Source organism: Anticarsia gemmatalis, chromosome 11, assembly GCF_050436995.1.
Source record: "Anticarsia gemmatalis isolate Benzon Research Colony breed Stoneville strain chromosome 11, ilAntGemm2 primary, whole genome shotgun sequence".
Taxonomy (NCBI): Eukaryota; Metazoa; Arthropoda; class Insecta; order Lepidoptera; family Erebidae; genus Anticarsia; species Anticarsia gemmatalis.
In genome coordinates this window covers 3,807,280-3,831,033 of record NC_134755.1, presented here as the reverse complement: position 1 = coordinate 3,831,033, position 23,754 = coordinate 3,807,280, and the positions used below count along the sequence as shown (strand labels likewise).

At 33.9% G+C, this 23,754-nt stretch overlaps 2 protein-coding genes across 5 annotated transcripts; both read left to right on the top strand.

Annotated features, from left to right (window-relative positions):
• The first annotated feature begins 228 nt into the window (after positions 1 to 228).
• On the top strand, positions 229 to 2,595 carry LOC142976702 (uncharacterized). Its single transcript, XM_076120211.1, has 3 exons — positions 229 to 387; positions 745 to 961; positions 2,036 to 2,595. Exons 1-3 carry the CDS (start codon positions 319 to 321, stop codon positions 2,242 to 2,244), a joined length of 495 nt encoding a protein of 164 aa, XP_075976326.1. The 5' UTR covers positions 229 to 318; the 3' UTR covers positions 2,245 to 2,595.
• Positions 2,596 to 14,322: 11,727 nt separating this feature from the next.
• LOC142976535 (anosmin-1-like) lies at positions 14,323 to 22,881 on the top strand. Of its 4 annotated transcripts, none has more exons than XM_076119959.1 (10): positions 14,323 to 14,467; positions 15,123 to 15,336; positions 17,364 to 17,550; positions 18,061 to 18,259; positions 19,986 to 20,170; positions 20,432 to 20,574; positions 20,664 to 20,808; positions 21,233 to 21,371; positions 21,733 to 21,811; positions 22,353 to 22,881. In XM_076119959.1, the coding sequence occupies exons 2-10, from the start codon at positions 15,151 to 15,153 to the stop codon at positions 22,527 to 22,529; spliced, it is 1,440 nt and encodes a 479-aa protein (XP_075976074.1). In that variant the 5' UTR covers positions 14,323 to 14,467; positions 15,123 to 15,150; the 3' UTR covers positions 22,530 to 22,881. The 4 variants fall into 4 exon arrangements, with proteins under 4 accessions (XP_075976074.1, XP_075976072.1, XP_075976073.1 ...); XM_076119957.1 differs by having other exon boundaries at positions 14,335 to 14,492; XM_076119958.1 differs by having other exon boundaries at positions 14,336 to 14,486.
• The last annotated feature ends 873 nt before the right edge of the window (positions 22,882 to 23,754 follow it).

Below are 23,754 nucleotides of genomic sequence, written 5' to 3'. Positions count from 1 at the left end.
GATAACGTCAGCCTTTTTTGATACATTTTTCACCAGAAACAAAAACGGTATGAAATTTTCGTTCGTGATTTATTGATTTTTGATTTAATTACGATTTGAAGAAATACAAAACCTAATATGGTATATGCATTGTATAGTATATAATGAAACGAATCCTCGGCCCTGAATAAATTAAGGCTCGTCCTCGCATATCCACGTAAAAATAATGTACATTGTTTATTCTTTGGCAATGTATTAGTAATTCAGGCGCTTGCGCAAAGCCTTCGTTATAAGTATGAAAGGAACTGACCGCATGTTTTTCATGATAACATCACAAACATGGTTGGGGTACGAGCGTGTGTTACTTTTTCTGTGATTTTCTTGTGCTTTAATGTCGCCTTCGCAAAGGTTAGTATAGTGAAATAAGAGTGAATCTTCAAAAATTAACAAAATCCTAGATTGAGAAAAATATTTTTTCCTCCCATAAAATTAAATTGCAAAAAATCGGAATAAGAAAATCTTTGGAGATAAAATAAAGTAATGTTAGAATTGCCTACTTTGTTCTATTTCATCTCCTCTAAAGTAAAAATGATGAAATTTATTACAGTTTCATCATCTTTTACTTTTTAATTTGCCAGCTTACCTAAAGAAGTGTCTTCTGCATCCACCTCAAACCAACAAATAATTTAATAGAATTAAATAAAATAACCATTATCATTATATTACATTTTCCTTTAATTTATTCAAAGAAAATCTTCCTTTTAGCCATTCTTCGGCCTAACTGGACTATTTTGGTGCGACATATTTTGCGAAGATGATGACCCTACATCGACGACCACTAGTGCGAGCAATGAAGACATTTATGATGATTTGTTCTGTTCTGGATGTGAACCGAGGAGAAGAAGAACCACGACACCCAATCCTTTGAATGTGAACACGGTGGGAATTGGCAGACCACCACAGTCATTGAACATCCAAATCCGTAAGTTTGATCCTTTTACTAACCAATAACTGTCCTACCTCCTCGATATATAGTAAAACCCTTTGAGAAGAATAGGATAAGTAAGGCCTTTCAGAACAAGATCCTACTTGTTCTGATCTTTTGTCTATCATAATATGGCCAGGTAGGATCGGTGTTTTTCGTCATACGAGGATCCTCACGATGTATATAATTGACATTTTAAGTAGGTACTCTACCTTATCATTTTTAGTATTCAATACTGTCAATAATGTGATGAAAATATTTACTAATGATCACATAAGTTATCGAAATTAAGGACTCTTATTTAATTTAATTTAAAACATACAGCACTTTTTGTGTATAACCTTTTAATTACGTGGTAGGTGTGAAATTCGTCCTTAGGAAACCTTTTGTTAATTAACGCCAGTTTTGCAGGAAACGCAAAGTATGAAGGAAAATGATTGATAGACGAATTATTGATGTTAACGATTGTTTTAAATGCTTCAGCACTTATCTGGGCCTTGCACGCATAAATATATACTATACATAATGCATCCTTCAATTTTACCTAATCGATCGAGACGTTTTATTTTTTGTGAGTCCATTGACTAAAAATGCATTTTATGCCTACTTTATTCATGAACTCATTGAAACATAATTTATTCGCTCATTATTATGCCCTTAAATTTCAATTTTAATGCGTTTCAGTGTACATTACTAGCAATCGATGACAGACATGAGTAATGATGATAGTGACACGAAGTGTTGAAGTCATTTTCTTTTGATACCTATAAATTATTTATGTATTGGATGCTTCTAACAAATGTACAGCATCGTTAGACAATCCATATACCTAAATCTTCTGCTAACATTTCTTGATGTGGTCAGCATCTAGCCCTTTCTTATTAAAAGAAAACATGTATAAAAAAATACATCTACCCCAGTACGAATTTTCAATATAAATTAAATCTTATTTTCGGATCCAAATCAGAACTTTGATTAAAAAGACAAAGTTAAGATTACTGAATTTTCCACTTTCACAAAGAGATTTTTATCTCATGCCCATCGGTATTCATTTCTTTATTAACATTTCAGCCCAAGGCGTGAACATAAACATGTCACCACCTGGTGCGGGTGGTGGTTGGTTGAGCATCTCCCCATGGACTGGTCCGACGGGAGCACCTCCTGCGGGTACTCCGGCGCCGGGAACACCAGCTCCAGCGGCAACTACTGCGGCAGGAGCCACTGCAGCACCAGCTGCAACGACCGTAGCTCCAACTACAGCAGCCGCTGCTAGAAAGTAGATTTAAAAAACGAGTGCCTTTCCATCCCCGGTTTTGATTCTTTCTTTTGTTATGGATACGTCTACCCAAGATAAAGATTTGACTAGTTTAGTCGCTATGACACAAAAAGTATGATAGCAACTAAACTTTTGAACTACTCGCGATAGGTTATTGAGACAGGCTTAAGAATTCCCCTAGTTGTAAATAATCTGTTTCTAATTTTCTACCTTCATATTTTAGTAAATAAAGTGTTAAGGTATACGAAAGCCTACTCAAAGTTAATACTGTGGATTGGGTAGGCTGTATTCACACATTTATTGTATAGACTAAAATATATTAATAAATGATTTAAGATGTTATCATAGTTTTCTATGGGAGTGTTTTATTTTTAATGGATTTATTTTCAGTAGTAAGTATTTACTCCTGATTATGATTATGATTAATTACTTGTTAAAATGCCACGAACGTCAGTTACACCTGTAACTTGGTCCACCAATACCACGGTCTTCGTGGCATTTTATCAAATCGCCGTCAATGCAAGCCCAGTATTTCTAAAATAAATAGGTTACTACATTTTTTTTTTCACTAATCAAAACATATAGAACTCCGCAAGATGTTTATATATATTTCTACAAGATCACCTCCCGACCTCGGTCATGTCCGTTGAATCACGTTAAGCTTAAAGTTACAGCACAACAAACGGCCACATATAAAACTAAAATTTTATCGAGATCAAAATTTCCTACTAAATCGGTTAACGAAATAAAATCTTATCTTGTAAAATCGCCCCGTGTCAGAAATATGATATTGCCCATTGATGGTCAGTTACGGACAGAGCCATTCCAAATATTTAAAGCAATTATCGAAACCAATGTTTTATAACGAGTAGATACATGTTTTTGAATATAATAACGTAATTACACCTAAAAACATTTGATTTATATTAAATATTTTATAATGCGCATTAATCATTAGGTCAAGTTCGAATACTAATTAACAGAAATTATATAGTATACCGGCATGAATTTCAACATGCGATTTGATCAAACGAAAACTCAAAATTTCTGAGATCTTGCACAATCAGTTTTTCATGAATATGAGTGCATCTAGGATTGCTTTAAGGTGCTCTTTATCTGGTAAGGAATTACAAAGAAGTCTTGGTTCTACCATAAATTATTTCACAACAACATAGACACGTATTGTGCAAGATATTTTGTAACGTACGTATTTTTTTACCATTGGAACCATAACTTACGAGTTATTACAAATACAACCTGTTAAACTTAACCCGTGTACTGAGTGTGCATGCAATATGTTAATTTTCTGCTTCAAATATTGGTATCGATACCATCGCTTCGGTCGTCTGTTTGGCACGCAATATTCGTTAATTAATACGATTCTAAAGAGTCACTAAGTGCGTGCTCGGAAACTCTATTGAGTTCCCACTTCCATTATCACCAAAAGAAGAAATGTATTTTTATTGTGTCGTGCTTAAACATACGTGAAGAACAGTGATAGTCGAGTGGTATAAGTTGGTAACTCCCACGCAGGTGGTGTTGCAATGACTTTTCGAAGTTATCCGTGTATTAGAAATAATTATCACTTGTTCCAACGGTGAAAGAAAACATCGTAATGCAACCTCCCTTTAGTACAGTTCTGGAAAGTAGGCAAAGTGCTCAACCCTCTCTCCGCCAGCGTTGTGGACTCAAGGCCCCACTCCTTATTACAGGAGGAGATCCTTGCCCAGAACAGTAAGGGGTTTAATTTCCTTCTATTTTATTTAAACGTGCTTTAACGTATCTTCTCTCTTTCACTCTCGTCCCACTGCCCGAAAAACTTTATATAATTGTTCAGAAAATTTACGATACAACATATATTTATTGGAACTTTCGAAAACCTTAAATGTCGTAATATATCTTATTGTAATTACATTTATTTCCGGCCATTAGATTTCCCAACTTTTTTGTTTTCCTTGATCAACAATATTTTCAAAGACTTGTGAAAACAGGATTTCTAAATTACACGCATATATTCTAGTAATTAGCTACAAGTTAAAAGAAATAAGTATGTCATGGGCTATGCAAAATGTAAAGGTGTTTGTGTGAATCTAGAATGCTTGTCACGTAGAGGTAAACGCCATTGCAGGGTCTCGGTCCACGCATGTCCAATCGTTTGTATTGATACTGATTAACATGAATACATACTGTCAAGTTTTATGTTTTATAACAGTTATAGCCTAGGTCTTTGGGTTTTTTGACATAACAACGCCTGATATGTCTCAAAACAGGTGAAATAATATGATTTCAATAGAAGTTAGAAATCAAAACGTGGATGCAAATTTTAATTACTTCATATTTGGTAAAAAAAAAAAAGAAATCCCGGGGCTCTGGGATTTTAGATACGTGTCCATTAAATGACTTCTATCAAATGAAACTTTGATATAATTATCCAACATAGTGGTCGAAACTCGGGAACTGTTGAAAATTAGTCCCTGAATCGCAGCAATATAATGAGTAATGCTCAAGTGACAGCAGTACCTACTCCCTAAATAAAATAAATTAACCGAGAAATTAACCAAATTCACATCTTTAGACTATTCCAGTCTAATGAAAATGAAGAAAATATACCTACCAATTTGAGAACTTAGCTCCTTAGCAAAACTCGCATCCCTAAGGACAATTAACTGTACATTCAGGAGCCATTCAAATCAAATGCAGGCTTGCAATTACACGAACATAATGCAACATGTGGTACTCTAACCGGTTCACCTTCCAAGAGACCATGACGAAACTCTCGGGTTACTTCCAGTACACTGCTCTGATTGTTGCGTTATGTTATTCAGGAATCCTACACATCCATACTAATATATAGCGAAAGTAAATCTGTTTATGTCTGTAATACTTTCACAGTTACAGTCGTCACAGTTTATTGGCTTAATAATCGGTTTAGAAGAAATTTGAATCGTTCAGAAGTTTATATTTCTAAAATCTTTCGAAGAGATGGCAGGATAGTCCAAAATTCTGATCAGCGGGCTTATCACGTATCTCAGTTGACAGTTAGTAGACGTCAAATCTATGGTCACTATTCAGTACATTGCTGCTTTGACGTAACGTATTAATCACTATAACCTAAGGGAGAAGACAATGGACAGGATAGTGGCTTTCAAATGGCTGTCAACTGAGATACGTGATAGCCCCCCAGAAGACTGACTACAAATAATTAATTGAGGAAGCCTTGACTGTGACGGACTTGTCAATCGATAGACTTTTATTAATTGCTAATTACATATTTTAGTGCATATTTATTTGCCTTTTTGTTGTTCTTTTTGTAATGATTTTGGATATTAAAAGTCGCGAGTAATAAAAATAAATTATAGTTTCTAACCGGCGTCTGGCCAGCGTGATGGACTCAAGGCCTCCCACATGGCGGAAGGAAACTTGTGAAAAATAACGAAAAGTTACAATTAATTTAACAACTATGTACCGTTATTAAGTACTAGTGTACAAATTTTAAGTTTACAAAAACGCAAAAAAATATTTCCTCGCAAAATTCTTTGTGGAAGGATAAATGGCTTCCAGTGCTATCAATCACTTGCATTTTTTTTTAAACTTAATTGATTTAATTGTGTATAAGTAGGCAGTTGGGCAAAACGTTAAAAAGTTAAATCGTAATTTTTTTTAACCTGATAATAAAGTAAATTCTAAAAAAAATTATTGTCTATTTAGGTTCATTAAGAATAGAGAAGTAAAAGACTAGCTTATTTGTGGTAGTTATGTTCCAGAAAATGAAAAAAAAATAATTAGGACACGAACAGCAAGCTATAATCATTTTTTCTTCCATTAGGTACAACACTATTTGTGACCAATGTAATTGCGGCCAGTTATGACTCATTATAAGTGATCAATGCATTCGTTTAGCAGACAAGTGAAAAGCATAATCTAGAGGTTAGAATATACTGATCACATACATTTTTTATCAAATGGCATATGATTTATACCTTTTAAACTTTATGAAAAGAAAATCTGCACCCTTTTTGCGTCTGCTAACACCTTCTATAATAATGACTCTTTCTAATTTAATTATTCGAATCACGAAATGAAACCCAGTTATTCTCTATAAGCGCCTGCCTAACTTGTACTGCTTGTTAGCAGAAAGCAAAGGTGCCGGCTGCCATTAGTACCAGTAGGCGCTAATAGATGACGCTCCGTACATACGTAATGCATCGCAACTAGTTCTGATGTGGTCTAGTTATTCAACTTTAAACTACTTAAACCTTAGTTCAGGTATTGTGAATACTTGAAACGTGAATTCAAGTGTTCATTAACAATGTACGAGTTTGAGACTGTTTTCATAAAAGGACTACCTTTCTGTTTGCGCTCAATTTTATGGGCCAGTTTCACAGCTGATAAAGTTATCTGCCAGATAAACTGCAAGTAAACAGCTGTCAAAATTTAATATGAAAAGCTATCTGATACTCTTCACACCGAACTTGTTAAACTGAGCTAAAGAGTTTTTTTGTTGTGACCTTAGACTTCTACCCGAAAGGTATAAGGGCCGGCATCATCTTTTATCTTCTTACGTATATTAGGTACTTATATTTCGTGTTGAGCATAAATAGAAAACTTTGTGTGGGTTTATTTTCGCAGTTTAGTTAGACCAATGCCTAAATGGTGACCTGAATTTATAGCAACTGTGCGAATTATAACATGTTCTTGAAGAAATTCAAGTAATCATCACGTCAACTTTTGAGTATGTGATACGGATATGTAGTTATTTGTGAAGTAACATGTAATCGCTGTTTATGAAACATAAGTTGAAATCCATCAAGTAAATTCGAGCCACTTAAAAATCTGTGCACTTACTTATACATTTCATATGACTCACTTAGGCAAAATAGGCCTAAATTTAGCAGGAAAGACCTTTAATTTTCTGTGAAATAAATATCTAGTTTTTTATCTTTTTACGGTACTTATTTCATATCATTTTATTAAAACTACTTTTAATCATTTCAGCTATTTAATTTGACATATAAAATATTGTTTCGTGTTAAGTGCTTTTCATTAGACATTAAACAAATAGATATCAATTAGTGCCGCAAAAGAAACTAGCGATTTTACGAGGTTATCGCTTTTATACTAAAAGTCTGAAAAATCAATGATTTATATTTGCAAATATTTATTTACTATAATTACGATCGGTAGAAAGTTGATTAAACCGTACATTACACAACTGACATGCGATCCATCGTGCTATTGCATAGAATCGTTGAGGTTCGATCATTTGCATAATGTTATACTTGGTAATTGCGGAGTTCACTACTACGTGTTCCTGCTGCTAAATAGTCCAATGCACACGTAAACGGCTGAGCAAAATGTTGCATTAATGATGACTAATTACTTCGTTCTAAACGGTACGAACATACAGTTAGAAGCACTGGTTACCGTAGCAATATATTGCTAATTTCAAATTTGACTCTTCGGTACAGATTGACATAGTAATTAGAATGGAAACTTGATTAATATGAAAAGTTTATGTGGATTTTTTTATTGGTTGTTCTAAAGGATGTTCTAGCTTTTTATAGCTTTGAATCCGCTTTTGAAACGGTACCATAGTCACATTCGATCCAAAGATTCACAAACTAGTACCAGTAGCTTGATTCTCTACAGTAGCGACATTAAAAATGTACTACAAAAATTGTTCCTGCGGCACCCGCTAGAGTCACTGATCAAATGTTGATACAGAATTTCTCTGTAGCTAGCCGGTTGTCTATAGTCATTAATGGAACAGAATCACACTAAAGTAATAACTTAATCAAAACTCTATCAAGTAAAGCAAACGTCTATAAGAAATTTTATTCTGTTAAGTAATAATGATATTATTTCCTGGAGCGAAAATGATCGTCTCATTTTCTTTCATTAGGTAACGATCTATGACTTCCTGTAACGACACAATTTTCCTTAGTTACAATATTATCTAAATTGCTCGTCTATTTGCCAAAGGCTTATTTAATCATTATGTTTAATATTGAATATACCCTCATATTTTATTAATATTATACTAAATTCTACATACAAGTATATACATGCATAAAATTATGCATTTGAGACCTGAGGGTGTAGGCTGAGGTGTATTAGATACTCGCACGTTTCGCCATAATATTATGGTAGCCGTAATAGGGGGCGAATCTATTGGCTTTTATCGGGCACGCTACCGAACTCCGGGCTAGTATAGAGAATTATTCTTAGATAAATCAGAAAATACCAACAGTACTTTGGCCGGCCCAAGAATCAAACCGATACCTCTAGGTCAGAAGTCAGATACACTACCGATTGCGCCACAGAGGCAGTTACTGACTTGTTTTTTTTTTAAATCCATATTCTTCGCTTGTTTTTATTTTATAAAATTACGAAAAGTGCTTGCTCACTATAATAATAAAAGTGTCCGAAACTCGATGAAAGGGATCACTGAAAGGGTTGAAAGGGAACACCTGACGTTAATGTTTGGCTTAAATTATTACACAAGCCCGTTTTACTATGGTTTATAGGCATTTAACAAAAATTCTGAAAATATTTAAAAGCTATATTAAAGAGACGTGAGGAAAATAAAACAGAACTTTGCGAAAACAGAAATTATGATAACGAGTTTTCACCTCGACTTTTTAGTTTGTTCTTAGACCCAAAATATTAATTTCTCAAAACTTATACAACTAAGTTCATAACTTAGATATCATGACTAAACGCCTTACCGTATTTCATCTTCTAAGTATGGATTTACAACAGCTAATGTCCCAAAAAGAAAAAGCAAGAGAAATAAACTCCCAATAAATAATCTCAAGGACCGCAATAAATTAATATCGAACGACCTGCGAAGCAAAACAAAACATCAAAGCTGTCAATTTCAGCATCAAAAAGCAATCAATAACATCTAAAGCAAAGATTCTTTTTTTCACTTTTTTGTTTCTGTATAGATTCCACTGTTTTTGATAGAGGCTACGCAATACTACCCATAGTTCAACTGGTTGATTAAGTGCCTATCTACGTACGAATTAAAACTAAAGTTGCCTCTGTGGTCAGGTCGGTATTGAATACCACTATTGATCGTGAAGACTTGGGTTCGATTCTTGGGTCGGGCAAGTACTATTGGTCTGGTCTAATTTATATTTAAATAGGTATTTCGCAAAAATGGTACCCCGGAGTTTTGTGACCTGCCCCGTAAATGGAAATAGACTCGTATTACATAGGATTAACATAATTTATGGCGAAACATAAGTACACGACACTATGGAATACAATAGGCGTATGATATTATGTATGATTTTTTTTTAATGAAACACGTACCACAGTAGACGTATATTTTTCAAAGAATCTTTGTTTAAACCGAACACTTACAAAGTCTTAAAAGCTTACTCATTGTTTATAACTCAATAAGCAAGTTCATTGAACTGTTATCTTTTTTATAGATTATAATTGCATCAATCGCCTCTGAATGAAAGAAACACTCAAGCTGTAATACGAAACGTTCTGATTCATCTATAATAACATCTTGAACTTTTATCAATGAAATGAATCTGTGTAGGTAGGTACATTGTAAAGCGTATTCTGAACGAAGACATAACGATAAACAGAATTTTCTCAAACATTATTTGTTATTTATTTATTTTTATTTGTTATGGACAAGAATTTGCGTGAATTAGAAGCGTCCAAGTATATTTTTCAGTTATCATATACAAGCTCTGCTAAGTATGGAATCAGATGACCGTCTGTGAGTGGTCCATTTATGAACACATTTATTTACATTGAATGCGTGTTTGTCTCATTTCTTCTACATTTTGGCTTGTATGTCAAAAGAATTGTCAACCTGTGAAACCAATTGATAAACGATTGTTTTAAAATAAATTCTGCTAAATATAAAAACCTGGATTATCCAATGGTGTATTTAATTTAGATGTAATTTTATATGTCTTTTACATCAAAGACCTACTACAACATCCTGTAGCATTATCGTATTTATATGTTCTATGAAAATATTCAAAGAATCTACAACGATAAAGAACAAAGGCATAAGGAATCCTTATTATTTTCTCTGATTGGAATAAACCCTTAGTAAAGTTGTTTTGTGCGCACTTTATTGTTTAGATTCTTACAAGTGGCTCAGGTCTTCGTCCTAACGCGGCGGGACACTGAAACGAGAAGTGCTTCGATACGAACCCGTACAATACGTCACGTAAGTTCAATCGTATTGTATTCTATAAATAACTCGAGTACAATCAGTTTCCAATTAATTTTGAGTCAACATTTTGTAAAGTCTATTTTCGGAGCATTGTTGAAAGTACAAGAATAGTAGATAAAGGTAGTGCCGCAAGCAATTTGTTGCTTACAATACATTTTGCTTACTGTTTCATTGATAAAAAGTACTACTGACGTCAAACTTGTGAGCAAAAAATATTAGATACACTCAAAAACTCTCATTGACAATCAAGTCATTGAGCGATTAAAGTGTAATGCAAATTTCTGTATTTATAAGTTCACTACAATAAAAAGAGGCGAAACGTTTTCGTTTATAGAACGTAGAAATGAAGTAAATATTCTATTTAATAGGTAATTAAAGTAAATTTATGCTTTTCTAATTTCGCTAGTAACTGTCGCCACAGTCGTGTCTCGGGGTCTCGTTTAGCAAAGATTATTTTAGTCACGAAGGCGTTTCTTAAGAAGTGATTAATGAACCGTCGCTAATGAAATAAAGATAAGAATTTCAAGTTTATTCCTAGAGAGGAAGGTATGGGAACTTGTGTGAGGATAAACAAGTTTGTAATAAGACCTTGTTTGATCCGGTAACAGTGATAGTACGAGTATGTTTGTAAACAGACAGCGACAATCAACTTCAGTACCTGAATGGGAATGGCAGATCAACGTAAAAGTTAATTGACTAACAAACACTATTATTAACAACAGTTGTTTGACTTGTAGTAAACATGTTAACTCGGTTTTTGGAGCTACGTCTAATAATTTTCATCTGAACTACAAAGTGGGAAAAAAAGCTATGAAATAATACTTAAAAATACTTTTAACTGTTAACAATACTATGCATATGGCATAGGATAGTTTTTATCAATACTTTACCAGTGATTACGTTTAAAAGTTATTTGGAAGTTAAAGTGTGTAGTTTTTACTAATTTAAACTTTAAAAAGGGTATGTAACAGTATAAGTGATTTTTACATGACGTGTATATTTTATATCAGATCAAAAGACACTTTATGGCTCATTCAGTTAAAATTAATTGCCATAGCGTGTTTAACTACCCGCATTTCAAATTAATTTTATTATTAACTGCCACTATTATTTACAAAAATACATAAAAATTATATAATTTATTGTTAAAGAAAACTGAAACGTGTGTTTATCTATTAAGTTAGGTTGATTGATGTTGGGAACGACTTGAAACTTCTAACTTAATTACGAAATAAATAAGATTTGTGGAGTAGGATACATTTAATTTATCTGTATAGATGAAACTATAAGGCAGATAATATAATATAAACAGGTACTGAATCTTACATTTCGCCTCGTCGCTTCTGTCCGTTTTGTAGCAACCCATTTACCATTTATAATGATTATATTAGCAACTTCTCAGATAGGTACTTTTACAACTCCTTCACTAAGACAACAGACACAAAGTACAACCTCACCCGAAACAACAACTTGCTTCGGGAAGGGAATTGAACCTACGGCCTCACAACACACTGATGCCGTGGCGACTACCTTAATCACGGCGCCAGGGAGGCTGTACAGTCATCAAGTTAAAAAAAAAAACAGGAAATCCAATCATTACTTCCATAATTTATCGATTCGTAATAAAAATACATAACTATGATAGAACCTCTTACAGTTGCAGTTTCTTACCAAATAAGGTGGTACATTGTGTAAGATGCAGTTACGTGCATTACTTTCGTTGCTGAAACATAACGCTTTTACCCTGTAATCGATTAACCAAAAACTAAATTAATGAAACTGAAACACGCACATTACATAAATTGAAAATTATTTTGAAAAATCACTTTACTTCCTTACGATTTATTTAATATGTCGTGATTTTTTCTTCAATAAATATGTAGAGTAGTAGTTATGTAAATAGAATATGAAAGGAATTTTATCGGAAAAAATCGCAATAGATCACATAAAGTTATTTGTACAAACATGTATTTATTTTATTTGCTGAATCTATTAACGACAATATTTCAGCAAGTTTCTTCCAAACAGAAAAAAATGCCTAACTGTTATTGGCTGTCTTGTTGTCAATGTAACATTTTGTTCCGGACTTCAATCAAATTATCGTTATCTCTGTCGGATTTAAGCCCCTGCAAATTTTCGAACATCTTTTGATTGTGCCATTGTTATCAACACTTCTTATATAAAAATATAATTGCAAAATAAAAGTTGAAACCGTAAACTGTAAATTAACTTCTTAATTTTATTACTGCTATAATATTTACCTTTATAGCGTAAATTGAGGAGCATCGTTTTAATAAATAAAAATCCGAGTTTTATTGCCTCTGCACGTTTAAATTGAGCCACTGATCGACTCGACGTTATTTGGGTATCACATTTTAGCAATAAAATATCTTTATGTATCTTCGAAGTCTTAATAACAAACGTACGTTTATTTTCCATTCATCCGGTTTTAATAATTGTTTTAATATCTTTTGATATGAATAATGGCCGTGATTATGGTGGCTTCGTATAGTTATTATAATCATATTGGATTACGTATGTCGACTGTATATTTTTTGCTTGACAGAGCGTGTGAGAAAAAGCTTTTGTGACAGGTTAAGGGCTAGTCTACCCTGAAGACAATGAATACGAACGATTTTGTATGAAAATGCGTGAAAATGCTCGACTGCCTCCGTGGCGCAGTGGTTTAGGTCGTCACGCCGATACCACTGCAACGGGAGGTCGTGGGTTCGATTCCCACACGGGACAATTATTTGTGCGATCCACAACTAATTGTTTCGGGTCTGGTTGTGCTTTGTGTCCGTTGTTTGTATGTTTGTAAAAGTCCCCGCGACACAAGAGCAATTCTTAGTGCGGGAGTTGTCTTAAAAAAAAAAAAAAAAAAAAAAAAAAAAACAGTGTCATAGTAAAGCTTCGGTAAATCGGGGCTCTATTTCCAGTATCTTTTTTAGATTAACCAAACAATCACTATCGCTTAACAAGAAAACATAACAATAAACGTACATTGTAACCTAGTCCTCATTATTGAAACTTTCCAACATAAACTTCATATTTAAACATTATACAGTAATAACGCTACTATGTCAGTACAACATATTACTTTCAATGTAAATAAAACGACATAAAACAATGCAAATGTTATTATTCCTTTCGTTTGTTATTTCACACGTAATTATAAAGTATCAAAATATTTAATCGTAAGTACAAACACGGTACTTATACATGCATTGGTTACAGAAACTCTAATTAAGCTCTCGAAGGGCATCCGGCCTGCACATACGCACAGAGCAATCAACCGGTCGTTGAATCCTTAGCTTCTTTGTGAACGATTTATCTTCGCCATTTTGTTTTATTAGCTTTTAAAAACGAACGCCTAATTAAATCGATTGTTTTGGTTCAATTCGGTGAAGTCGCGTGAACGGCTTTTCTTAGAAACAGACCACGTTATTACATAGATGTTGAGGTAAGTCGGCTCACGAAACGTTTTGGTTACCAAGAATTATTCTAACTGTTGTTTCAATCATGTAATTAATTTCCGATATGTTTATTTCCGTTACATTTGTAAATATATTGTTTTAGATCATTTTTATTTATATCTACTTGAACAATTAAAGAACAAGAATACTTCATCCTAATATAGACACTATTAACACGGTTTAAAGACGTATGTAGAATAAAAATATTCGCTACTTAACATTCCAGCACATGCATGTGCAATTAAATCGCTAACTGTTTACAATTCACGAAACAGTTGCAGACATAATGTCGACTATCGAATAGCAACTGTTTGTCCAGGAAGACGCTGTGAATTTTTTCAATTAGGAAACCGGCTCGGTAAAAGCAGCCTTCCGTCATCGTCGTACAGACAGGAAAGCATCATCGATGTGTATTAATGAAGCAAACGCACGGATCGGTGGAGTATGCGCGCGCGCCGCAGTGTTACCGCGCATTTCAAACGATACACTCGCGAACTGCAAATGTATTTTCCAAAAACTTCGGGAGGTCGATGACACAAGTTCGGAAGGACTCGATATGTTACGGTTTTAATCGATTCTCGTATTGATGATAGATTTGTTGAGGTGGATATTATTGCAGTGCTTTGTTTTGTTTGGCTCACGCTAATTGGATGGGAACCGCTGAACTCTGTTAATTGAAACTTTTACTCGTTTTAAAAGCAGTGGCACACTGTTTTCATTGTTGATGATGTGATGATTCAGTTCATAAAAGAAGATTATTTTATGCACATTTTTTTAAGAAACTAGAGCTCCTTCATGACAATTCCGTTTTTTGTTTGTTTTACCGCTCTTCGAGCAATTTCGAAAGCAAAAGTAGCTAGATCTCAAATATAAATACAAATTAACAAATAATAATTATCAGATTTTTTTGATTCGTGTTTGAATTTTAATGCACATGTCACTGTTATCTAAAGTCGATAACCTTTCTTTGGAAACACTGTCAGACTTTTTGATAAAAATTACAGCACCCAAACACGGGTTTGCAGATTACTACTTAGTAATTTAATTTTTGAAAAAAGTGACCTGATTTCGAAGTTTACTTTAAAAAAAGGCAGTTCCCATCTATAAGTAAACATAACAAAGCGCGAATAATAAGTGCCGAAAGTAGACAAAATTTTTTTTTAACTAATGTTGCAATATTCACTTTAATTTCAGATGTTAAGTGTTTAATAATTAGTTTTGAATGACATTAAGTGTTTCAAAAACAATGAAAATGTACGGGAAAGTGTTCATAGTGTTGGTGGTTGTGTGCCTCATCCCCATGGTACTGTCTAAAACAAAAAGGTACACAAAATCACAATCGAACTCTCTGTATAAGATCAGATGTGATCTTATGTGTATTGAAAGAACTAAGGAAGAAAAACCACAGGTAAGTGTTGTCATATTATTCAAGTTTCATAGTTTTAGTAGCTGTCTATTGTACCAGCAATTGCAATGTTTAATATTGTTCACGCCATCGCATTGGTATGCAACAGTTGTTCCGCCCGAATTTTATTATCATTCCGTCGGCACTTTGATTGAACATTCCCTTTTCAATATTGACTTTTTCTGTTCATAACAAACCATTAAAGTCGTTACGATCCGTTTTAACACTTCTAATAAACACCAAAAAAGTTTTGGTATAGTATCGCGAATATTTTTTCAATCTATGTACTTGCGTCACAATGAGGATGTCGTTAGTAAACAATCGATTCAATAATAATTACGTTACGTATTCTAAAAACCCAATCACCTTGAATATATACCACGAAATAGGTGCTCGAAAATGTCGCACTGTATCATCAAAGTTCAATGTGCTCACTGAAAAAATTATAGGTATCTTGACATTCAAGATTGCATGCTTATGTTAATCCACAAAAAACGTAACATGTAGATGCCAGAACGTTTACTCTAGTGCAGTTAGAAAAAAATGTTTACCAAGCTGTCACAGCGATCATGATTTAACGAATTCTTAGTAGTACAGACATAAACAAGGCATAAAAAATTGGAAATGAACGTATAACAGAATACAATCGAGATTGCAGCGAGTAGTTGACAAAAATAATACTGCGGTTCACCAGCTTGTTATTTAACCGCAAAGCTTAACTGGCGCGCTCCTAAAAAGGGCACATTGTGCTAATTTCACAACCGCAAAAACTAATTATGCGGGTTTGTATCAAGGTATAAAAATTGTGCGACGAGATGTAGTGACAAAAGACAATCGCATTTTGATCGTCAGGACTTAACGAGTTTCAAGTCCTGAGCTAGATTTTTTTCTGCGTTTACGGCAGTTAACAGAGACTGATCTCCATTTGTTTTTGCTCGTAATACCTCTTTTACGATGTGACATAAAACCAGAAATGTCAAAGGATCTAAAAAGATTCATGATATTATCTTTAATCGTGACGAACAACGAAACTACTAAAATGATAGCCGAGACCATGGAGGTAATAAAATGTAGAGTAACTAAAGTAATCTCGTTATTTATAATTGACTACGGCTAATGAATTTCCTCTTTCAGAATGAAGATAATTAACTATCCTGTTTTAGAGTTCACTTATAACCCTTTTGTTTTGATAGAGTTTGGTTTAAGCAAGGGATTTTGGTCCATGGTGCATTATAATAGGGTAAGAGATAGAAAAACACCTTTAAAGCAATAATAGATTTTAATGCGCTCACTCGAAAGTAATCGTTATGAGTAACGATCGAGGAACTTTTCGGATAGGCAATCTGTTTGTGGCTTACCGATTGGTTGCCGAACCTGTGTTATGATTAGCGGCAAACTGGTGGCATATTTGTAGTACCGTACATTTGCCGTAATTATAAATACTAATTTTCTACATAACATATAACAAAAGCTCTAACAACAAAAATGCCAAATAATCTTAGAGTTTTAATAGTTATCTAAAAACAATTTGCCATAAGGTACCTAGTGACATTGCACTCGTGCAGGTATGTGCTATGTATCCGCTAATTGTGTGAAGCTAATGAGACTAAATCGCTAAATGAATGCCCCTATTCACAATGCAACTATACTTTTTGCGTTCAAGCTACAATAGTAATACAATATTCCAGACAGTGCAGAAAAAGCAGAACAAATGCCCCTTTTTATTTAAACAATAGTCGGTATTTTAAAGATTTAAAAATGCACTGATGTATGACAATACTTATTGCTTACTATTGAGTCATTTCCTGACCGTCTTTGTTTGGTATTTATGAACGATAACTTTGATATTTATAAACAATAAATATCTTAAATTACACATAGTCTTCTACTAGAAAGAAACAGTTATATACTGTTACAGTGTAGCCTATATGCCTACGCAAATTGACAGCGACTTGAATGACGTAATTAGCATGAGTATGAGAGATCAAAGAAGCATTAATCGGAATGTAAATATTTATTTATGTCAACAGTGTAAATCCCAATGTCGTGCTAATGAGAAGAAACCGGGAACTTGCCCAGCGTCAGACACTCCGAAGTGGGAGGAAGCATGTGTAACAGCTTGTAACACAGACTCGCAATGTGACGGCACGCAAAGATGCTGCCATCACAACTGCGGGTCTACTTGCAGTGAACCTATCGACCTTTTGACCATACCAGGTAAGGAGAAAATATTCTGAAGATAAGATAACGTCGTTTCTAGAAAACATAAAAAAAACTAGGGCACGGACCGTACCTAATTATATGCGTAAAGTTTTTGTTATAAATTATCTCAGTTATCTTTAAGCTTGTTAGGGTAGGTTGTAGGCTCGTTCAATAGGCCACAGCCATTAATCATTTTAAAAATGAGCCTTCTATACCAGAGAAAAAAATAGAAGCGCCAGAAAAAAAGTTAATGATCAGCCAAACTCTTTTTTGTTTTATAATTGTTCACTTTTATTTTTATTCTTACACGTATTTTGGTCGTTTCAAAAGGAAATACAGTTTGAATGTTCCGGCGGATAGATAAGTCGTTACAAGCAGCCGGAAGGCTGAAGACGAGATAGTAATCCAACTAGGTTATCTGTATTCCCGATAGCTGCAGAGGTCAGGCGATCTTTGCTTGTAATGTTCGTATATATCGAATGAGCCAGGTAGTTCCAGATAATGATACAATTTGTTCATTAACAGGTCTCCCTGCTATGCCAATATTAGAAGAGGCTAAAGAAAAGAAAAGGTCTGTTGTCGTCCGCTGGACCGATGGAGTAGGAGATGCAGCGAGAGCAGTGCCAGGTCCTGTCTTCTACGTGCTAGAAGAACAACACCACCTCGGGCCTAAATATGAAGAAATGAGACTTGGAGACTGGAATTTACTTTTACGAACTAATAAGTACGTATATTTCTAGGTTTTTGATAAATGAGTCGTAATGGATGATGAAACCGTAATCAAAAGTATATTATTTTTTATTATGCTTGTAATTATGCGGTTTAAGTATCAACATGATTTGTAAACAGTCTGAGAAATTATATTACATACACAAAAGATAGCAAGTAATAAATTGTAAAAACCAATTCATTATTATTTGTTTTGTACACGATAGGTAGTTACTATATTACTTTCGTAATGGAATGACTAAGTCATCCCACTGTTAAGGAACAATAAACATCTATTGAGTCAGTTCAGTCAAAAGCATGTTCAGTGTTCAGTAGCGTGAATCTCTACCGCTATCGAGTAACAACAACCACTATAGAGAAATTTTATGAAAATTTATCCTGCTCTCGCGGGCCTTTTTGCAGTAAATCTTAGCGTCAAACTCTCGATACTCGATAGTACCGACTCTAGAAAACCACGCTACAGATAGTTTATACACCTATCACAATAGATAGTGGGTAGGTACATGCCACTTCGGTATCGGCTCGGGTAGCGATTACCGCATATTATATGAATAGGTGTTTACAGCTGCGGTTTGCCTTACTATCTCTGGTTGCATAATTACCTGTTGTTTGCTAGCATTACACGCATCGTAGTTTCAGCTTATAAAGCCAACACAACGTTCGTGATTCTATAACAAACTCAATTTCACTTACCACCGGTTTCTGAGTACATTAAGCGGTAGTTTATCTATTCAATAGCGTTTAAGCTCTTATAAAAAAACGCTTTTAAATAGATAAACTACTGCTAAATGTACTCAGAATCCGGGCATAAAAAGCTTACTCCATAAATTGGAAGAAAACATTATCTTACTATTTATGTAGAAGCGTAAGAAGCAAAACAGACAAATGAAACATCGCCATGCATTATTCCAGAAGCCAGTCAAACAGCGGCTATTATCCAAGTAATTATAGACGTAGCACTAAGTGCAATAAGAATAGCAATTTACTACACTTTTGCATTTATCTACTCATACGGTAATTACACTATTGAAAGAAGGTAATAGTGAAAATTTCTATAATTTGAAACCACGCGTTTCTCACGCAAAGGTAACGTTTTAACGTTCAATGTTCTTTTGTTCTGCATTTTAGTATGATGAAGGCAAAAACTAGAGAATATTGTTAATTAGTGGTAACAAGGAACCGCTTTGCGCCGCCAACAATACACAAAGCACTGAAATAAAAAGTACAAAATATTTTCTGCTGCTTTCTTTTTAAAGCGGCAATTTTAAATAAAAGTGGTATGTTTTGAAAGGCTTTTTTATGACTAAGACATTTTAATTTATTTTTAACATTTAGTCTTACTATTGCAAAACTTAAATGATACTTTTAAGGATTTAAATTGGTAACAAGCTTCCGTTGGTTATGTTTGAAATGGGTCGCGATCGATAAATTGATAGGTACAACATAGTCTTTATAATAATTCCCGTAAGGCTCTATTGCCCTCATTAAAATCGTTATTGCTCATAACTTACAAACTCTGCATGTTACGACAGCATAAATTGTATCGGTACCTCGTGGGGTTAATCGTATGTATGCTCAGGTGTATCGTGTGGCAATTAGGGTTTTACTACTTAAGTCATTCTAGCATTTTGCAATCAACGGATAGAAAACTTCCTGGGAAAACCAGACAGTTACGGAAGCTAAAACTGTAAGGAAATGTATAAATTGAATTTATTCAACAGGACGAAAGCATCGCTCCGTAACGCGTTGAAACCCGGCCGGTGGTATCGATTTCGAGTGGCTGCAGTCAGTGCGGCGGGCACTCGAGGGTTCTCAGCGCCAAGTGCCCCGTTCACACCTCGCCGCGGCCCTCGTCCTCCACCAGCACCAAAAAAGCTAAAAGTACGCCCGTTACGAGTCAACAACGGTAAGTACCAAGTCTGATTGTGAGATTTAAAATTACTTATTTCTCAACAATGAACATCAAATAGACTGGAACAACGCACACAGCGACAAGTTGCCCTACATCTAGACGATATTACAAAATGACCAATGGAATACAATTTCCATAGAACTTTCCTCGGAAATGTTTTTATGTAACTATAATCGACTGTTACGTAATATATCAATTATTTTCTTTGATATTGAGTGTTACGGAACTTCCTGACTGACAGCTAATTTATTTTAGGTACGGTAACAGTCAAGTTGGAATGGAAGGAGCCAAATTCCGACCTTCCTGTAATGCGCTATAAAGTGTTTTGGAGCAGACGAGTTAAAGGCTTAGGGGGAGAACTGGATTCCGTGCTAGTCAACCATCAAACCGTTCCTAAGGTATCTAACGATTTATAGAAATGGGCGTTCGTAGTAAAAATTGTTGAAGGGGAAATATTAAATCGATAATAATATGAACTTTTTTACAGGATCAGAATTCCATCGAAATAAGTGACTTGTTGCCCAACTCGATGTATTTCTTACAAGTCCAAACGATCAGTCAATACGGTTTGGGTAAACTTCGGAGCGATAAAGCGTCCATATTCTACAACACAACTAACAATGCAAAACCAGGTAATTCAACCTAAAAAAGCTCAACCAGAAAAAATAACGCTGAACCCATTTTTCCCCAACGTCAGATAACATTATTCCATGAATAGCTGTGACATTTTCGATAGATTTTCCATACATTATATGACAAAATTATTCGTCTATAAAAATAACTGACGATGGAAACCATTTTTTTCTCTTATCTCTACTACTACGCCTCGACAAAGTAATGGCAAATCTATGATAATGATCAAATAGAATGTCGAAAATTCTAATTTTATTGCTAATACAAAAGATATTTACTCAGAAAAGTAGAAGAAAGTAGTGGAAACGGGTACCTACTACTGTTTTATAGGCATAATTAAATACACTAAGTAAAACTCAAGATGTCAGATGCCATGATTTTTTTATGGATTCATAGAGAGTAACTAAGTCTACTGTGTTGCAGAACCCGAACCAGCGCCATTGAGACGAGAAATGAAGAAGATCAAGGGTCTCAGTCTAAATAAATTAATTTGGTATAACAACAAATTGAAGGCGAGAATATCTTGGCAGCCCATTCCGAATGTCTACGAGCAGCCTGGACGGTAAATATAAATGCGTTATAACGTCAAAGGGTCTCTTCTGAATTTCTTCACTCCGCAAAGGCAACTATATGGGCAAGCACCCTTGCTTGCCCATATTCAACCTCCGAAGAATGATTTCGTCATAATTATAACGGATCAAAATGCCGGCAACATAAAATAATATATTCAGTTCCTAACTTTTATGAACCAAAACGATATCGTGTCGCTTCGTCGCTTGACCATCAGAAATTTTAATTCTAACTGGATTTTTATTCCTAATGGAATAATGTTTTATAGCTACCTATCTATGTATATGTAAGTTATTTCATTTACGGATTTGCTAAGTTTTTTCATGCAACTATTTAATTATTTTATTTTTCAGATATTATGTGCACTGGCAAGCAATAAAATGCAACAATCCGCGTAAACTACGAAAAGATGGTTTATCAGCCACTACAGAGGTAATGATTAAATACAAACATGGTTTTGCCAATAATTGCCTTAGTAAAAAAAAATAATTATAATTATAAGTATTGAAACATAATAATATGCTTACCTTAACCAATAATCGTAAAATAAAAAAACTTCAAAAATCATGGAAATATTATTACGCAGAAAATTCAAATTGACTACTCTGAAGTTAGAGACACATAAAATAAGCGGCAAACCAAAAGTGTTGCCAGCGGATAATAACGGGATTTTAGCAACTTACGAAAATAAGCATCATGTTACTTTTTCGTTACTCATAGCAATTTTTTATTTTCTTGTGATCAAATCTATCTGACTACGAGATGGATTCACGTTATATCGTATTGAGTTAATAGTACCCAATGAAACATTTTTTTTAGTTGCAGATATTATGTTAAACATCGTAATGTAATGAGAAGGCAGCACTTACCCATTCACCAAATATTTATTTCTTACTATTAAGAAACAATTTATTAAACTGGTATGAAAAACTTTGGTACATTTGTATTAAATGTGCATTTCTATTGTTCACAGCTAACTAACTTTGAACTCTATGAGCTGGATTATCAATGCAGTTACAAAGTAAATGTCAACTCTTCTCCACGTGTAAAAACATTCGACTCCGAACTCATTATAAATGTTCCTGCTTGTGAATATTTTAAACGAAAAGCTAATGCTTCTCTTGTAAACTGTGAAACTCATATAAAGTAGTGCTTATTTGTATTAAATCTATATTAGAAAATAAAATTTACAAAATAAATATTAAAATATAAGTTTAGAAAAATAATTAAGCGAAGACATAAATTTAGGCAAAAAAATATTGTTTTGTCATAATCAACAGTATTTTCTAGAAAATAGTCTAGTGCTGACGCTATTTCTGTATATTCCTGCCGTCATAACAAAAAGCAATTGAAGAATCACATAAAAGTCGTGTCATTGTCATCACGACTTTTCTCGGAAACTAATACAATGTTAAGTTGAATAGTCATTATAAAATTGTATTCAGAAAACATATTATATTTATTATTGACTTATATTAATCATAATAAATTATAAGATTCTTTCTTCTTTTTAATGTTATTGCACAGAATCCCTATTGTTTTAAGTTATATTGTTTTTTGACATGAAATATCCACTTCTAATGGAGTATTATTTCTAACTTCATTTTTATTAGAAGACAACATAATACAGTACTGAAAATATATTACTCTTGGGTCACACTGGACCCTACAAATATTGAATTATAATGATTAACACATTTGCAGCATTATGCAAAGTTATATTGACTAAAATCACACAAATATTCGTCCCGTGCGTAAAGCATGCCTTCATATTCTTATTGATTCAAGTATCTATTAACAATAACGGCTATTAATTTCGTCCGATGTTGTATTGGAATGAACTAAGTGACTAACCATTTTGAAAGCTAATTTATTCGAAAACGAATATAATTTCTGAAAATAAAAAAGTAACAGGCTGCCGAAACCCGGAATTGAACCGTGGACCTTTAGATCTTCAGTCAAAAGCTCTCCCAACTGAGCTATTTTATAATAATACTAATTACCAATTATAGCGCAATCATCATCATCATCATCATCTCAGCCGGGAATCGTCACAAATCAACAATATCATATTAATATCCAGTTATATTATTCTCATTGTTACGTATTGATAATTCTTAAATTTTCATTATGGTTTTAAGACTACAAACTACATTAACGGAAACTGAAACACGAAGAATTGTGTGTCATCCGTACAACCAAGAATTTATTTACTTGCTAAAATTCCTGTTGATATAAAAATGTCTCCCTTGTTAATTAAATAAAGCAATGCTATTATTTTAACAGTACTGCTTAAAAAGCAATAGTCGTAACGTTATTCTCATAGTTTGATATTTCATTTTTCAACCTGGCAACTATTTATCGTCTATACGAAT

What these genes read in the sequence shown, in the direction of transcription:
- LOC142976702 (XM_076120211.1), top strand. Translation starts at nt 319, where the DNA reads ATGGTTGGGGTACGAGCGTGTGTTACTTTTTCTGTGATTTTCTTGTGC. An exon ending in TTAATGTCGCCTTCGCAAAG is followed by an intron (nt 388 to 744) that starts GTTAGTATAGTG and finishes TCTTCCTTTTAG; the next exon opens with CCATTCTTCGGCCTAACTGG. An exon ending in GTCATTGAACATCCAAATCC is followed by an intron (nt 962 to 2,035) that starts GTAAGTTTGATC and finishes TTAACATTTCAG; the next exon opens with CCCAAGGCGTGAACATAAAC.
- LOC142976535 (XM_076119959.1), top strand. Translation starts at nt 15,151, where the DNA reads ATGACATTAAGTGTTTCAAAAACAATGAAAATGTACGGGAAAGTGTTC. An exon ending in CCCGTTACGAGTCAACAACG is followed by an intron (nt 20,171 to 20,431) that starts GTAAGTACCAAG and finishes AATTTATTTTAG; the next exon opens with GTACGGTAACAGTCAAGTTG. An exon ending in AACTAACAATGCAAAACCAG is followed by an intron (nt 20,809 to 21,232) that starts GTAATTCAACCT and finishes ACTGTGTTGCAG; the next exon opens with AACCCGAACCAGCGCCATTG.